General features: G+C 37.4%; 1 protein-coding gene across 1 annotated transcript in view; it reads right to left on the reverse strand.

The window, feature by feature from the left end:
- Nucleotides 1-19,484, reverse strand: part of LOC306899210 (uncharacterized protein) — a 42,799-nt gene that overhangs the window by 3,205 nt on the left and 20,110 nt on the right. Inside the window, exons 3-12 of the mRNA XM_079465324.1 lie at nucleotides 15,176-15,233; nucleotides 12,656-12,910; nucleotides 10,309-10,369; nucleotides 10,040-10,170; nucleotides 6,028-6,147; nucleotides 5,482-5,595; nucleotides 4,143-4,256; nucleotides 3,077-3,190; nucleotides 2,753-2,799; nucleotides 2,429-2,596 (exon numbers count right to left, since the gene is read on the reverse strand). Coding sequence (XP_079321450.1) covers nucleotides 2,429-2,596; nucleotides 2,753-2,799; nucleotides 3,077-3,190; nucleotides 4,143-4,256; nucleotides 5,482-5,595; nucleotides 6,028-6,147; nucleotides 10,040-10,170; nucleotides 10,309-10,369; nucleotides 12,656-12,910; nucleotides 15,176-15,233 — 1,182 coding nt within the window. The remainder of the gene's footprint in view (nucleotides 1-2,428; nucleotides 2,597-2,752; nucleotides 2,800-3,076; nucleotides 3,191-4,142; nucleotides 4,257-5,481; nucleotides 5,596-6,027; nucleotides 6,148-10,039; nucleotides 10,171-10,308; nucleotides 10,370-12,655; nucleotides 12,911-15,175; nucleotides 15,234-19,484) is intronic.

Below are 19,484 nucleotides of genomic sequence, written 5' to 3' on the forward strand. Positions count from 1 at the left end.
GTCCACGTAAGCTTTAAGATCGAAGCCAGAAGCTATGCATGAGTCACAAGTGCATAACCTATTTGTAATTCCAGAAAGAAGTTGGTAGAGCATTGTGTTAACAGCGCAAAGGTTGTGGGTTTGATTTCAATACAACACACACTGATAAAATGTAATCACATTACAAGCGACTTTGTCACTGCAATTCGCCAGGGGTTGGCCGTTAGGTCGCTTGTGGGCATTCCCACCATAGACATAAGAATTACCTAGACTGCTCCGCTGCTGCGCTACGTCAATGGCGCCGCCATATTAGTTAGGGCAACAGTGCACTAAAAGCCCACTGAACCAATGGGATAATGGATAACGCCGTTAAAAGCACAATGTTTACATTTCTTAACATATTTCAATGGTTTACGGTTTACGTAGAGTACAGCTTTATCATGTCTCTAGTTGCTTCATATCTCAATAGTTATAGCCTACTTTAAAAATTAATGGTTGTCATAAGGAAATGTGAAATCCATTATTTGTGCCTATTATTCGTGAGAATCCTCTAGATGGCACTGTTTTCATATATATGTTATAGACGAGACAAACAAGAAAGCAACAAGATAAATAACCACATTGCAGTAGTCGAGAATAAAACACAGACATGTGGAGATTGTTTCAAGATTTGTTTGAATAATCGAATAAAACACCCAAGGTAATATTGTTTAATTTACGTATTATATCAAAACGAATGTCTTTCACTGTGGAAATGTTTTTTTTTACATTTTCAAAGATAAATTATGTTATTTTATTAATCCGGAAAGCCCCTTACAGCAATAAATGAAGTATGTGATATAGTGAAACAAATAACACTGCTGTGCATTGTAAGTATGAAATAGCAGTAGGCCTAAATAGTCATATAGTAAAGAAGAATTGTTTAGTTTTTTCCCATGAATTTAAAGTGAACGAACTGTGTTCTGATCATGTGCATTTAATATACCTTCAATTATTTCACATTAGCGATGTGTACAAAATTATTAAGCCTAAATGATTGCTTGACAAGCCTGATTTTTAACAGTTCCATATGACAATAAATACATTTTCAAGTCTAACCATCTTTAACTGGAGCCAAAAACGATTCTGTACTCCACGTAAATAGAAAAGTATTGAAATTAGTTGACAAATGAAAAAGATGTTGTGTTTTTATCCAGAGATCTGCGGCTCCACCATTCACTCGTATGTCTTTATAGTCGCCTTTTGCCCGCACCAATATGGCCGCGAGGATGACGTACGATCCAGCGGACAATGAGGCATCTAGTTAAAATATACATGTCTATGGTTCCCGTTACTGGTGATGGTCACTGCAGGAACTGAGAGGAAAAGAATCACGTAAGCACGCATCTTCTCTCCTATTGGCCGTTGCTTGCACATGTCCCTCATTTGCATAAAGTTAAACTTTACTCAACTTTATCGCGTCGCTAGGCCTCATCTGGTCGCCAATGGTTGCTATTGCTCGTGTCGCGGGAAGATGCCAGCTCTCGATTAAAATGTATGGGATTATGTTTTCAAGTGCAACACAAAATGTAACATGCATGTCATAGTTGCAATTAAAATTAACATTTCAACAATGTGACGCAGACGTCACGCCGTGTTGCATGCTGGGTGTCGTATTTGTAGGTGGCTCTTTTCTGCTAGTGAGTTCGGCTCTTTTCTGCAAGTATGTTCAGTTCAATGTTTTTCCGTTTTACTAAGAAGACATAAACATGGTGGGTCGGCTGTGTTGTGTTATAAACTGCTACACCAAGTCGCACAGTCATTTAGCACAGAAACTAGACAACGGAATAAGATTTTTTTGTTTTCCGACCGCTCTAATTCTCTTCATACCACTCTATGCAAAAGCAAGGTAGTTAAAACAAAACAATATAATCGCTAGTAAACAACCTCCGAAGATGGCGGCGCTGCTCCAGCATGCAACGCTCGTGAGGTCGATTGACAAGCTCTATAGCATATATAGCAATCGCCAGCAGCAGTACAGGAAATGGCAGCTGCCTTTGGTTGGTTGCTATATAGCATATGGCACCATGCCGGCTTCAATGGCTATGTTCACATTTAATTAAAATATATAAAAAACACAAACTGAAATTATTATTCAATTTTTCTAAAAACTGTAGGACTACACTTGGATTAACTTGGTAGATTAAATACATATTAATACAAATAAATAAAAATAAATAAAAGAAAAGTAGAATACATAAAACATACTATTGCAATATAAGTCGTTGTTTACAGAATTTACTATGACTTAAATGATCTGAAGTATGTAAAACAATGCTACCTTAAGCTTTACATTAGGCATCTAACACTCAAACTTGCATTAGTTGCCCATAATGCAAAATGTCACATTTCCACCCAAGGTCATGGCTCTGCCCAGTGTTATCATGGAAACAGTAATAAACACACTCACCTCACAATAAGTGCCAGTGTATCCCATCAGACAGCTACAGAACCTGCCTCTGCCACCATGATGCTCCACGCAGTGCCCTCCATTCACACAGGGGTTGCTGTCACAGATATTCGGCACTGCCTGACAGTGTTTGCCAGAGAATCCAGACACACATACGCACTGAGAGTTCTGTACACAAACAGCACATGTTACACATCCATTAGACAAACTGAAAGAGAAACGGTTATATCTCAGACTAACTTCACATATAAGACACAAGTAAGCTTATGAAAGAAAGTCATTGTGTGATTATGTGAACTGCACAAAATGAACAACGTATCTCACCTCACAGCGTCCTCCATTCAGACACGAACCCTGGCAGCTACTGTTCCCTGTTGAATAGATGATATTTACAAAAAATCAATAGGCAACAAAGTGGGAACCGGCAGAACATTGAGTTTTAGTGAGAAGAGAGGGACTAGCTAACTAAATACACAGAATAAGAGTTTATCAATAAAGTACAGTATAATTTTACAATCCAAAGTATTGGTGAACAAAACCGCTCTGTTCCAAAATGTATCTCAAATGTATCTTCAATGTATCTGAAATGTGTATAATTCATTAAAATGCTGGCAATTCATAATGGGTTTCGCCACTTCCAATACTTACGAATGTCACAGTTTGGCCCTGACCAATCAGGAAGGCAGTCACACAAATATCCTCCAATCAGATTACGGCACGAGCGAGCATTGACACACACACCAATCTCACATTCATTAGTGTCTGAGGACAGAAGGCAGAGCAGACCATACGCACAATTAAACATGCATGTAATGTCGTCAATGTTAAAGAAATGTTAAACAGTAAAATATGATGTTATGTTATAAGGCACATCATAAGCGGTGTTAAAATGATTAAATTCATCGTTCTAAGTAGAATAATAAAGACGCCAAAGATTATTCACATGCAGCGTTAATATGTCGTTCAACTGTGGTGTGGTCACGGGCACTTTAGAAGAGAAACTTCTAGCCCAGTTGTGGGGTCGTACTGATTAAAACACCCATCTCGCCTCCAAAGACTGATCTTTTCAAACCGACGCTACCGGCTGTTTTCTGTCACTTTGACACATGGCTACATTTCACAGAGCAGTCGGCAGTCCAGAGAGACTGAGCTGAGACTCAAGAGAGATTTTCCCACCAGTCAACAACATTAATGGAAGATCCATCCATATGTCATATGTCATATTCAGCATTAAAATACGCAGCACACCGCACCATGAAATTGTCTGATCTGGGTTAGCAGATTAGGCTGGGGGATAATGAATAACAATTTCAATGTGGTTTGTGCTGATATGCAATTTTGGAATTTATTTAGCTCAACCGAGCATTGCGCTAACAACACCAAGGTCGCAGGTTCGATTCCTTAAGAACACATGAACTGATCAAAGCAATGACGTCATCACTTGGTTTATGTAATTTTTCATGGTTTTCTGTATTTAATTCCTCGATGCAAGTTAGGTTCACGAACCCCCCGAGAGTGAGGTGAAGAACACCAGCATAAACAGGTACCAACACTTCACATTCACATTACGAACAGGTAATGACAGTTTACAACAAGTTTAGACAGGTAGGGGCAGGTTTCATCAGGTTAAGCTGTGGATGAGTATGGGGGTAAGGCCAAGTTAGGCAAGTGTAGACATGTATGGTGAAGGTTGTGCGTTTCTCTTAATACCTACCGAGCTGGCAGGTTCTTCCGGTCCAGAATGGAGGACACTGACACTTATAACCCTGCGGCGTCTCTTGACACGTAGCCCCACGCCCACAAGGACTGGAGTCACAGTGCAACACTGCTGCAGAGAGAAGACATGTTCTCTGTCTTAACAATCATTTAATTTATAGATCATTTCTTGAATCTGTCTGCTTGTTTATCTATCATTCTGTCTGATTTTAATATATATTTGCATCTGGGAAAGGACAAGGGCAAATAGTGTGAAAAGCTCTGTGTGTGTGTGAACGCTGGACGTGTAACTGTGGCATGGATGAATGGTATAATGATTATGGGTTCTCATAGCTCTCTTTCGTTTGTTATTCCTCTTCCTCACCCTGCGCATTCTGAACAAATACAGATAAATCAAACCCAGAGCGACACCGGGAGGAGGGGAAAATGACTATAAACCTAAAGCCCTATAAAGAAGAATCAAAAACAGAAAAGTGCATTGAGTAAAGAAGATAACAGAGAGGTGGAAGTTACATTGATTTAAACCTTAACAATATAGGAAAATATACATAAACATTTGAACCTAATCTAAATATATTAAAAATAAATGAAAGGGTGATATACAAGCTGCCTACATAAGCAAAGAAAAGTGAATAGTGGAGGAAAAGACAATTACATATACTGTATACTGATATACAACAGCAGAAACAATTATTTTCAGTTACAGTCAAATTATAATTTTTGTGTCATCACTGTATTTATTATAAGTCACTCTTAGCTAATAAGAAGTGTTAAAAAGTGCTTATTAACTTTGACAACTCAGAATTTAATCAATCATTAATACAGTGGTTTTCTATTTCCTGAAAAAAATATTTTTAGGATTTAAAAGGACAGCGACGATATATATATATATGAGTCGTTGGAAATTCATTATTTCCCATCTTTATATCTGTTGTAATCTCTCCAAGATGCCTTTTCAAAATACCATATAGTGATACCACCCCAAAGGTTGTGGGTTCGTTCCCAGGGGATTGCAGATACCTCTGTAAAATGTATAGGATAATGCAATGTAAGTCGCTTTGGATAAAAGCGTCTGCCAAATGTAAATGTGAATGATACCATATATATAAATACTGCATTGTTCTCTAAACAGTCACCCAGACTTCTAAAATCTGATTACACAAATGTAAATCATCATCCTATGTGATTGCTGGTTGTTTGTTCTCCAGTTAAGCTGAATTATTTTGGTATATTTCTGACAGCAATCGGTAGCGGCAGTACAGGAAATAGCAGCTGCCTTTGATTGGTGCTGATTGCTGCGTGTGTGCATGTGTGTGTGCGTGTGTGTGTGTGTGTACCGGCGGCACAGGTCGGTCCCGTCCAGCCCTGTGTGCACACGCAGCTGAATCCTGTTGGGTCTTCAATACATGTTCCACCGTTCTCACATGGGTTAGAGAGACACGCGTGCTCCACTGTTAGAAAACAAGAGGAGATTTGTTATTTTAGTCATGCACCTGTTTGTTCCATCACTTGGACCTTTGCAGGAAAACACTGACATGTGCATTTGTTTAATTAGTCATTATCTAAAACTTCCTGGCTTTGAGGCATCTAATCATAATGCAGACCGAATGCAAATGTCTTATCAACACCTCACAGAGCCACAATAGAAATTAGTCATTTACACAGACTAAAATTTACATTATAGAGGAGACAAGGATATAATTGTAAAAAGTAAAAACAAAGTAACAGTGCTAAGGACATCCACAGCTCCAAAACTCCAAATAAGACTCATCCTGCTGTCCCTTTAAAACATATACTGTACGTTAAATTTACATTATTATCTTGGTTTAATTCTGTTACCATACATGTTTTGAGGTTTCATTTTCATAAGATGCTCTGCTCACCGATGTCACAGTTGCGGCCATGGAAACCCTCCTGACACACACAGAAGTACTCGTTGGGTTCAGTGTTGGTACAAGTACCACCATTTTTGCATGGTTGATGGTTACCACAATAATTCAGATCTGCATGTCAGACGGAGAGAGATTCAGAGAAAAGGAGAGCGAAAAGACCCTGATTACTCATTTGAATTCAACATTCACATTTATTCATTTATTCATATTCTGTCAGTGGTGCTTCAGTGTTTCAGGAGGGGTACAGTTCTCTACAACTGACTGGAAATTAGCACTATTAGTTCTGTCTGCATATCCAGTTTCAATGTAAAAATCTCAATTATGAAAGTAAAATGGTTTGCAAATTGAATGTCATTTTACTAGAAATTACATGCATCAACACAACAGCAAATAATCCTCAACCGTGCATTAACAAAGTGAAGGTCAAACCCTCACAAAGTCTCTTTCCTAAGGACAAAAAAACAACTAAACACAAAAATACAATCGGTAAACATCATTATTAATTATAACTAAAACTGACAATTGTCTGGATATACATCCCCTTCTGCTCCATTGCCTATCGTATAAAACAACTGTAGCCTATGAACATATGGAACCTCTGGGAAACAAAATTTTCATTTCCCTGTGCAAACCTTTGTTGTTTGTTGAATAACTATTATTTATAAACAATAGTTTTGAGATTACACTCATGAGGTTACGCCAAATACCAGTTTGGTCTAAACTCAAATTGAGTTTGACGTTTCAGAGATTGTTTAAACCTAGTTTGTTCCAGAAAACAAACATCATCTAACCATGAGTTCAAACTAGGTTACGCCTGAGAACACAACATACAAGACATAAGTAAATGAACAACAGCATGGAATGTGATGGAATATGATACAGAACTGGCTCCTGAGATTCATGTTATGCGTGGTGTGGTGTGTGTGTGTGTGAGAGAGAGAGAAGGCACAAAAATCGAGCCATCATCTAGGGTTCAGTGCCCTATTCATTGTTGTGCATGTGTGTATCTTTTGTGCATGTTTGTGTGAGGGTGTGACAGCCCATACGGAAATGTAATGTATGTTCACATATTGAATATCCATATAAGAAATACATGTGTATATGCCCAATCCATATATGAAAACTATTAGAAAATGGAACAATTTCTTAAATGGACATATATGCCCACCCCATACAAAATATATGTTTATGTATGTATAATACATGTATTGTCATTTATGGAATGTATATAATAATTAATATATGTGAGATATATGTATTTCTAATGAAGTGTTATATATAAATTACACATATATGTGACATGTTCACTTATACTGTATATGCAATCTTTGAAATTATGAAATTTATGGTTTCATATATTTGATCTAATACGGGATCTTTGAACTTCAAAAATATATTTTAATACAGGCGGTAGATATGTTACAAAGTTGCAGTGCAATGCACATTCCATACCTTAAACATTAACTGTACAATAAACTAGGAAAAGTCATCTTTATTTAAACAGAAAAAAAAATCTTATTAAGCCGCACAATCAATAAAAACACTAAACAGACATAGGAAACAGAACATTCATAGAAATTTAAGTGGGTTAGCAGTTTTGTATTCCTACATCCTGGTAAGTATTTGGTTTATTGCCATCCCCAAAAGGCCCCTGGTGAAGAAACTTCTGGATCACTGCATCTGTAAGAAATCAGTAAAAGTCAAGTTATTGTAATATAATTTAAATATATTGCTTTTATGTTTAAACTTAAATTTAGATTAAAAATCTAATTTTCTGAAACCCTATATTTCAGAAAGTGTCTAATATTTAAAAAAAACTTTGGATGGGAAAGCAAACTAAACTTGATCTTACTCGACAAGCTAGACATGTGCCTAAAGCTCAAAACTACATTTAAAATGTCTACCTTTATGAGGTAAATATATTGTGTATTAAAACATAGTAAGTGAAAGTGGAATATTAATTATGTTGTAAATTGTTCCCACATACCACCTGATCTGAGCTTCCTAAGGACAAGGCAGAACAACAAGCTAGCCTACATGCCCATGCAAATAATATGCCTATACAGACACGAAGAATTATACTTTAGTGACCCAAGTGTTGAGTGACAGAATTCACAACTGAGGTTATAACTTAATTTGCTATTTAGCATCAATTAAATAAACAGTTTACAATCATAACTAATAATGTTACTGTTTCGGCCTGGAGAAAACTATTAAAAAAGAAAGTTGATTTGTTCACATGTATATTGCAGATGCTAGTTCTGTTTAAAAACATGTAAATGTACTTGGTGCAATATAACCAAGTATTGTACTCTATTAGTCGCTTGTATCTGAGTCATTCCATTTTGTGCAGTCTAGACCAGACTATCTCAGAGACAATTATTATACAATTCCTCCATTACTTTTTTCAGACAGCTTCAATTCATTTTCAAATTGAACTTAAGTTGTATTGCTTATCTAGTGAAAATGATCTTATATCATCTCTATACAGGGTAATGTACCCAATATTCGAAACATTAGCTGATATAAATAGGAACAGAAGCTTTTGTGCAAAACAATTATATACGGCAATTGAACATGTCACTTTCTTTGAGAAAAGAGAAAATTACCTGCACGTTTCATACGAAAGCGTTTCATCCAAAGCTCCACAGGTCTGTCTTCTAGACCGTCTGTCAAATCATCGTCGTTTAAACTTTATGTGAAGGGGCTGCTGGCACATTGTTTGCTAAGAAAAACATCTTAACGCGGATGACGGTCGAGCCACAGCCATTGCTCTACGCCATTCGCGTGTTTGTCTTTGAATTTGGCGCATGGGCAAAGCTGTATTGAGGAGGTTATAATACTAGCATTTAATGTGACGATAGTAGAAATGATGAGAGCACATATGGACAAAAAGTTAATTCAAGTGTTTTCCCCCCATACAACTCTACAATACATTTCTTACTCTACAAGTAATTTATGCAATAATTGAAAAATAGTCTTGGTATATTGAGATTTTTTTGAACATGTTATTTATTCATCTATAGTTTTACCCTGGGAAAACTGAATTGAAATATTAACATTATTTAATCAATAAAAAATGTAATATACTTGCAAATATAAATTATTTATATATATATATATATATATATATATATACACACACACACACACACACACACACACATATATATATATATATATTTTGTATATAACATATATGGTTATATCATATACAATATACATTTGTATATATATATAGATATATTGTTAACATATATTGTCAAAATACACCATATAAAAGATTTATCCTATACATACTTTAAATATGTTTATATACAAATTTAATATGGGCATTTCAAACATGTTATAAACATATATTTATATATATCCACAATATGTATATATGTGGAAATCATATATATATACTTATATGTAACATGTATGGCAAGATCACTACTGATATAGGGACATATATTACATTTCCGTATGGGAGAGGCGCTCAGATAACCGTTGAATGGCAGGAGTCTGTTGTAGTATCCGCCTCTAAAGAAGCGGCAAGCTCACGTTCTGTTTACCCAAGACTATCATTTTACACCTGTACAAAGCTCTGATCAAACCCCACGCGTGGGTTCATATCAGCTAAACTGGATCTATTTACACAAATGTTGCCTAGTGTGCACTAATCTGTGATGGACGCCAAGTTTATAATGGTGCGGGAGTGTTGTGGACATGTCATTTGGTTTTGTTAAAAGCAGATTTGTATGGTTGAGGTCAACAAATCTGCTAAATAAAACAAGCATAAGCTGTCAAGACAATGCTTGAAAGCATTAGATTAAAAACGGTTGACACTTGTTTATGTTGTAATTTTCCTAACTTCTGTAACCACGTGCACATTATCAAATTCACAGTCACCAAACCACATGTCTGTGAACCTATGTACCAAAGTGATTATCAATTGACAGATCTAATAAAACAAACACATACATACACAGACACCAAAAAGGTGCAGGTGTCATCTCACCTTTATCACAGAGCAGGCCACCCCAATTTGTATCACACACACACTTCCAGGGTTCCGTACAAGTGCCATGATCACACCCAGGAAACGTCTCGCACTCATCACACAGATCACCCTTCCAGCCATATTGACACCTACAGAGAGGCAGAGAGAGAGAGACAGAGAGATGAATAAGAGAGCTAAATCCCCAAAAAGTGAACAGGTATTGCATGTAGTATGTCTCAGTGCTATGTAGTATAATTTTCAAAACCTGTCATCTTCTTTGGACTTACTTGCATTTTCCAGGCAGATGGCAGGTGCCGTGGTCCACGTGACAGCCTTGCTTACACACCGCTACAATGAAATCACAACACATGTCATGTACATACACCGACACCATTGGTTCGGTTTAGTGATGATGTCAATAACACAGGTGCCACTGAGCAAAAACATTTCCCGCAAAATCAATAGGATTTTAAGTAAAGATCATGAAGATATTTTGTACATTTTCTACCGTAAATACATCAAAAACATTGAGAGAGGATGCAGTAAAATTGCTAAGAAAATTGGACAGACACACGCCTACAAACTCGCTGATGCCTGACTCAAATTTGGAATCTATTTCCAAAGCTTAGAATTTCAGCTTTCAGGTTCATCTACTCTGCAGAACGTCTCTGCAGCGGAAAACCAATAGAGATCATTAAAACAAACCTATTTCTTCTTAGCAAAAGCTAAGATTTTTTGCACCCTAAGATTTCATAGTTTTAAATAGTTATATCTCGGTCAATATTATCCTATCCTAACACACCATACATTCATAGAAATCTAATTTATTAAGATGATGTAAAAATTATAATTTCTAAAATTGACCCTTAATACTGGGTTTGTTGTTAAATTGGTCCATCCGCGCATAGTGGCTCTACTGAATTTTTTGAAGCAACAAGAGTTCACGAGAACCCTTCTTCTTTCACGAATGCGTCAAAGTGCTCTCGTCCAAGAAGAAGATGAAGAAGAAGTGCTCTTGTGAACGCGCACCATACACTGACAGAGAGACAGAGGAGAACATATTGATTAAAGTCTGTATTTTTTTTCCGCACATAAAGTATTCTCGTCGCTTAAAGAAATTCAACTAAACCACTATGAACGGATGGACCAATTGAAAGATGTCTTTAGTACTTTTCTGGACCTTGGCAAAAACTGAAACCATGATGTCTATGAGGAGGCCTGGAAATCTCTCGGATGTCACCTAAACATCTTTAGAGATGCCGGAAGTTCTCTAAACATGTTTAACATCGTGTGGGTGAACTTCCCCGTAACACCACAGTATGTAAAAGCAGTGGCGGCCGGCCAATAGAGGGCGCTAGGGCGCCGCCCCCCTTAAGCCACAAAAAAAAAGAAAATTAAAACAATTAAAACAAAAATAGTAATAATAATGAGGAAAACATCAGTATGTCAATATTTGTGTGTTTTAAATATGGAATGCACCCAGTAATACATGTAAAATATGATACAAAATCATATTTGCAACCTTTCCTCTGCCTGTCTGACCGCTTCATCAGCTCTGGGGCGATAGAGAAAGCGCCCCAAGGAGGCGGGTCTATGTAGCAGTTAAGCCAATTGCTAATTTAAGATATGAATGTATGACATAAAATTTAGCCAATCAGCGTTCTTAAATAGAATCCAAGAAGGGCGATCATTTTATCGCCCCAAGCCCTGATAAAATAAGGACTGGGCTCTAGGGGCGCCATTTTTACTAAACGACAATGGCGAGCGCGGACGTTACTCCTCCAAGACCCAACCCTAACTCGGTGAAATCTCTCCTCCAAGATCCGTTTGAGAGGAGAACTTTGTCGGAGAAAGTTCGGGTGAAAGAGCTGGGCCCAGATCAACCTGACCTCTCAATCAAACAGCAGGCTAGCGAAAAAGGGAAGCAGTATATGCGCGGCTTCTCCCGTAGCTTCACACACACACACACACACATACACACGTTTCTTTGTATATAGTTGACCTTAGCATAAAAATCATTCAGTTATATATGGTACTCTAAAAAATGTTAATAGTGTGTTTGCTAATATTACTGTATATATGTTTTGTATCAATTAATTGTTGCAGTTCTGGAGCACATTAACAATTAGTTACATTTAGTTTGATCATAAAATACTTTATGCTATTCTTCCAGTCAAAGGTTTGAGTTCAGCCACTTCATATCCATTTCTATATTATACATCCTTTATACAGTGTAAGAATTCCTATAAACTTTATATTAATTTAATGTTATTGTCCACTTTCCACTCTGTTCTGACAGCATGCATATTGTGTTGCCTATTTACTACCAATGGCACCAACAGCCTTTCCAAAAGATGTTACTTATATGTAGAAATAGTCAATTGTTTACAAGTTCAGTTTAAATGCAAATAAAAGGCTTGTGTTTGTGCATCATGATGTTTATGTTTTTGTGTACGAATGCCTCAACTTTTTAATATTGGCATTAAATAATTACTGACTATTTCACTGAGCACTGCTGTCCTGCAGTTTGTGTTAAATTTTATTGCGATGGTTACGGAAACAAAAAAGTATGGCACAGCCCCACCGAGAATATTTTTCACCAGCCGCCACTGTGTAAAAGCTGGATGCACTCACCCTGCGTGCACTCTGCTCCCGTCCAGCCCTCCTTACACACTTTGCTACCAGAAGGATCACAGTCGAAATGGCCAAAAAAGTCATCGCGTGCACGGCACAGCTTGTTGCAGAATGGGCCGTAGTAATTGGTATCGCAGAGGAAGCGCAGGCGATATATAAGGGTGAACATGCGGCCATTATGGCGGAAAGACTCCCACTGTTCACCTGGATTCAGCATGGTGGCCAGCAACGCTCGATCTATTAATTCCTCCCGACCTGAAGGGAACAACAGAGAAAGCGAAATTAATGTATGTCCATATCTTCTTTTTCTTTGGAGCCATATAGCTCAACTGGTAGGATATGGCACTAGAAAGAAAATAGGCAAACTTCCCAGGAGAGACATGAAATACGTATCTTCACTGTGTAAATACATATTTTTGTTTAATATTTAGATATTAATAGCTTCAATTGTGACAAGTTTTCACAAAACAGTTTTCCAAACGTTTTCCCAGACACTACAGTTTAACACCCAATTATAACACAGAGAGAAGAGAAGCTTCCAGTTACATTTAGTCTGATATAGGATAATACTGAAGCTCTTGGTCAACAATGGGAGACTGGGTTCATTCTTTCATTTTTCTCTCCCTCTTTAGTCCCTAGTGTATTGTATTGGGCAGATCTATAGATCAGCCAAGTTTTCCCAGAGAGTCTGTTTTGAATCCGGTCTCACAATAGAGTATCTATGAAATAGCACACTGAATGTAAAGAGAAAGAAAGAAAAAAGAAAGTGTGGAAAGAAACGAGGGTGTGTAAATGATGACAGATTTTTCATGTTGGGTGAACCATTCCCTTCAACACCATAGCATAAAGAATGCTCTTTCATTATCATTTGTTTACATCAAAAATGTGTGTTCAACAGAGCCAAGAAAAGGTGTTTGGCTTAAAAAAGAGCTCAATAAAACTCAGATGTTGAGCCGTCTATATGAATTTAGAGTGAAGATCAGCGTGCAAATGGAGAAATAAACAGTATTTGTGTCCTTGCTGCTCTCTTTTCCTCAGGCTCTTTATCAAGGAGATATTGCTTCAGGACAGACACTCTGAAAGACTGCAAAAGCTCTAGGGGGCTCAGAAACATGGCTTGTCATAATCTAAAACTGGCAGAAAAATCGTCTCCATAATTCTAAACACACGTCATTTAGAGTCACACCTCAGCCCACCTAAGCCTCACGTCACGGCAGACAGGATATAAATCCAGCAAATGAGAGAAGGAGTGGAAAAAGTAAATGAAAAGAAATGACATGAGCTGGGGGCTGAGAGATTGAAAGATTAAGAGAGAAGAGAAAACCGAAAGAGGAAAATTATAATAAATAATGGAACTTTCAGGTGAAATAAAATATTAATAAAAAGACAAAGAGAACACGTGTAATGAAACAGAACGTGTGTATGTATAACATAGTGATCTTAAAGGGACAGTTCACCCAAAAATGAAAGTTATAATTCTGTTATAATTTACGCATTCGCAAGTTGTTCCAAATCTGGCCGCAATTGACAACCACAGTAGAAATTGCTTAATAAAATACATTGTTCTGTTGAACAGAAAATACGATATTTTGAAGAATATACGAAAGAAAAAAGCATTTTAAACTACTGTAATTTTTCCAACTATAGTCAATGGTGGCCAAGAACTGTTTGGTTATAAGAATTCTTCCAAATATCTTTTTCTGTCCCTTTTAGGTCTCTTGAGACATTAAAAAGGCTCTGGTATTGGTCATAAGACAAAAGGAATAGTTCACCTAAACAAGAGACAGTCATAATTCTTCCACGCCCAAATGCTGTTAGCTTTTCCATGGAATGCAATGCAAATTTCTATTCACCTCAGGCCATGTGTGATATGGCAAATGCAAAATATTATCAGTTTTCTATTTCGTTGTACTTCAGCACAGGAATACAAAGATAGAAAACCTTAGGTCGAGTTTCTGCGAATAGAAATGAGTTTGCGTTACAAATTCGCGGTTTGTTAAGATACATTCTGGATTATTTTTCCATCTCTTTGATAGGAAGTCAGTGCATGCCCACAACACCATGGTTTTGGTTTATACAATTAAAATGCATCTCATCATTTCTGAAGCATGCGTGAGCACATGTAATTCATGCATTTATTCATTGAAGAGTAAACCACAACATAATTGGTGTGTGTGTCTGTGTGTGTGTGTCTGGGGGTAAAATGTAGCAACATATTTTCAGTCATGGAGCTTTTCTTCAATTATAAGAAGAAACAATCAGAAAGCAACACAGGAAATGAAAGAGTCACAGTCTATGACCTCACGCATTACCCAGTTCTCCTGTAATCCCCTGAAGAAAGCATGAGGGGTAAATAAAGATTGTCTCTGGTGTTTGAAAAATGTCTGTCCTTCTCACAATCTCTGTGCTTTTATAGTCCTTCAAATCTCTTGTGCAAGTATCTTGTGTGAGGAAGCATATGATCCATGGATTTTAGTTTTTTCACACGCAAGTACACACACCTCACCATCATCATCATACCTGACTCTGATGTTTCGTTGTCATGATCCAGTGCCTCAATCACAAGTGAAAACGATTTCTAGACAAAAAACAAACAAACAAAGACATTGGTAGAATCAAAGTTTGTTCAAATTGTCATATTAATACATTGTAATGTTCATATGGCATGTTCACGTATGCTTGCAAGTTTTTTGTGTTTGGTTTATTGTTCTTGTAGCTAACTGTTAGCAGTGAAAATGTTGTGAGTTTGTCTTTTAGTAACCATTCGCATTCATTGCATCTTTTGCCATAATAAAAGCCAGTGGTGTCAAATCATTCTTTAAATCCCTAACATAATGAAAAAACACACATGATATTATGGACATGACATTTTACATTTTTAGGTGAACTGTCCTTTAAGAATGTAGAGTTTGAAAAACACCAATAAAGCACAGTTGTTAAACATTGCTTTTGGTTCAGTGCTTTTAAATCTGGTGGTTTAAGCTTTTATAAGAAAAGGCCTATATCTCTTCAATCCGCCGGGATAACAGAGCGTGACACGCTAAAAACAACAAACGACCAGAAAACAGCAGAATGACAATATCGATTGGCTGTACCACAGAGTCCACTGCTGTCTGTAGTCACTCAATAAACCATCATCACTAGACACCAGGCAGTCATGAAAACTTAAACAAATAGAGCACTTTAAACACTGATTGAGCAAGCGTCCCACGCCATTAAAGCTTAAAGGGGCAAATAACCAAATTCTTCAGTGTACGGAATGAACAAACAGATACAGATATAAACAAGAGAGAAAGAGACCACTTTCTTATTCCTCTATAGGTCCTCTAAATGAATAATTCAGAGCTAAACTGTGGTTGTTTAGTGAGAGAGGACCAAACCATGCGACGCAAATCACACAGCTGCCGCATTCTAGGTAACGAAAGTCTAAAAGGCAGAGAGGATGTGCAGTCACGTCCGTCTCTTAAGAGGAGAGGGTGATGTATCTGAGAGAGGTTTGAGAGAGGGGGGTGGGCTGGAATGAGCGCGCATGATAAAATTGCAGTTGAGGGAAAGTGATTCAGTGATTGAATGACTGACTGGAAAATGGACATGAGATTAGGAAGAATGGGTTCACGTGACTGAAAAGGCTCATGGGTATTTCACACTAAAGCATCCAAACACAACAGAATAGAACTGGAACCTATATTGAAAGAACAGTTCACCCTCGTGTCATTCCAAACCTGTATATGACTCTTTCTTCTGTGGAACACCAACAAAGATATTTTGAGAAATATGTTCAATGTTGTTTGGTCACCAACATTCTTCAAAATATCATCTTTTGTGTTCTGCAAATGAAAGTCATACAGGGTGAGTAAATGAGAATTTTCATTTTTTAATGAGCTATCCCTTTAACAGCTCTTTCTGTGTCCATTATCTACATAGTGTAAACGGTTATTAATACACTATACAGTAAACATTCTCAGAAATCCAATAGAGAAATTGTAAAACACCTTTGTGTGAATGTGCTAGCAGTGTTAAGCACTTAATAAATGTTTCATATAATGGGCAAGCTATAGACATCGTTACAGAATGTAAACAGATCTGTTTTATATAATCAGTTGACAAGGACATAACAGCATTTAAACAAACTTATACAGACATTAAGTGTGTTGTAACAGTACAAACACACACGCACACATCTGCTCAATGGAATAAGCAATGTCTTTCCACAATGACTCTCTACAACTCAACAGCTCACTCAATAATAACAGTCATCGTTTTTTCCCCTGCTTAAACACATTCACTCACACACATGCATACAGTATGTTGCGTTTCAGTGTTTTATGGGGACTTTCCATACACCTAAACATCACACAAACTTTTTTGCAATTTTACATTTTCACATAATTTAGTTTTATTTATAAGCTGTTTCTCAAAACATTGCTGAATATGACTGGTTTTATTATCTTTTGGGGACATTTGGTCCCCACGCTGTAGGGTTTATCAGGGCCACACATACACACACGAGCATAGCATGCCCTCTGTGCCCTGACAGTCTGAAGCACGAACACAGCACTCACACCCTTATAAAAACAACCAGAACAAAGGGAAATTTCTCAGACACACAAACAAAAATGTCCACCCACAGTGCTCTTCTCTAACACCCTGGAGGTCTTTCTCAACCCCCCGCAATGAGAGATAACCGAGACTACTCGTTCAGTGTTTGACACAAACCCTAAAAAATACTGTGTTCAGTTCAGTAAAAAACACAAAGTTCAGACTGTCTATTAAGTAGTAGGATTAACTAATTGTCTATTAACTAGGAAGTCTTGTGATCTTGTGTTGTTTTGCCTTTCAAGTAATTTATTCTGGTTTTAAGTATATTTAGATGTTTTTAATGGGAAATACAGATTAAGAAAACAATTTTCAGTTTTTTTGCAGTGTAACCATGACTACGGCATGGTCACATGATTTGTATCTTAGGGCTAAAGTAAAACAGAGAAACAGAGGCTTATTTTAGCTTTAGTGCTGCTGTCCTTATAAACCCATGTTGTTGCCATAAATCATTATTATTAATCACAGTTTATGTTTATCACTGCGTTTTGCAAACATCGAACCAATAAAACTATTAAAAAGTTCTTGTCAACCATCGACAACACAGAATTCGTGATATCGTCACAAACATTAATCTGTTCATTTGTGTTCATGGACACAAATTTCCCCCTTATTTCGTGTCGGTCTGCACAACCTTTTTCATGTCACCCAGCACGACTTTTAACCTAACGTATTTTAATACGCATTATCGTTCGTATATATATATCAACGCAATCTGATGGGAATTCCTAGCTATTTTACAAGGTGGCTCATTCATATAAATTTCTATTTCCTGCGATCTCATCCGTATGTTTTGCTATGATCTGACTCTGACGTAAGGTTTAGGGGTGGGGTTAGGGGAGCCATTTATCGTTGCTTTGCCACCTCGTGAAACTCACGTTTTTAGCTAAATTAGCCCTTGCGGCTGTGATTTTAGGGTTTGGGGTAAGGTAAGGTGTTAGTAAGCCACCACCTGAAATATGTACAACTTATTTTGATATCAGCTTATATATATATGTATGTACATACACATGCAGTGTGTGTATTAAAAGCCGTGCCGAGTGACACCAAAAAAAAGGGAAATTTGTGTCCATAAACACGAAGAAATAGATTCAAATTTCGTGCCACTGCCACAAACTGCCTTGAGACTGGGCTGAAATCTTACAGATTTTATATAGACAATATTTTCAATTAAAAACAAACGTCAGGTGTGCCAAACCCAGTCCATATGTCTGCACACCTGATGGGAAATTGCTATTTGAATATGTAGCATTCAGGTCTAATAAATATTGACTTGTGGGAAGTTGATTCTTGTTAAGCCTGTAATGCCATGTGTAGCAGAGTGCGTCTGATCCGCGGTGTGTGATGTCTGTTTTGCGTACGTGGGTGGTTGCTGATATTCTCAGCTCGCAGAGTCTGTGTTTTGGCTCTGTGACATCCTGGCGGAAGAAATGAGGCATAAGAACAGAGGTTATGAAGTGAAGCTCTCTGTAACAAAACCGCACACCCATTACATCAGTGTCACCTCCCATTCTCCTTTCCTCTATTCTCTCTCTGTCTCTCAGGATACATCAGCCCTGTGTACGCTAACAGACCTGTGCCAAGGTCAAATGCAGGCACACGTAAACACACATGTGAGTCACACACACAGAGACATTCAGGAAGGGTGTATGAACGTTCCCTGGTCTAGCACACCTTTGGCTTGTGAGGAACCACTGTCATTTCCATTCTAATCAATTTTTATGTGATGTCAGTTTTACGTCTGCATGTTTTGATAAATGAGACATGAGTCATCAAACAGGCGTGATGTGTTTTGACAAGAACTGAATGTTATCTCCCTCCATGATTAGTACCATATTCATGTACAATGGTGTTTACAATACCCTATAGTGCCCTGGTACATTTTGAAAATCTAGTGAAGATCTAACCCTGCGCATGCGCTTTAGCCGATTACAATGTAATAACCGTAATAAAACGCATGTAAGAGACGATAGCCGTTGGTCATTTACCTTGGATTTGAGCAAGAGCGAGCCTGCATTGCTTTGCGCGTTGTGAGTGGAATCAGAGCAGCAAAGGAATGGTCATTTTTATTTATTAAATAAATAGTCCTGATAAATAGTCTGTTTGCAAGCAACAGAAAGCTCTGAAAGAGCACATACAGTAAGACCAAGTGTTTACTCTGCGCATAATAACATCAAAGTGAATAAAAAACTAAAATAATTTACCAGAGTATCTAAGCGTATCAGTGTTTCTT

This window comes from Barbatula barbatula (genome assembly GCF_947034865.1).
Source record: "Barbatula barbatula genome assembly, chromosome: 10".
In the NCBI taxonomy this organism is placed as follows: domain Eukaryota; kingdom Metazoa; phylum Chordata; class Actinopteri; order Cypriniformes; family Nemacheilidae; genus Barbatula; species Barbatula barbatula.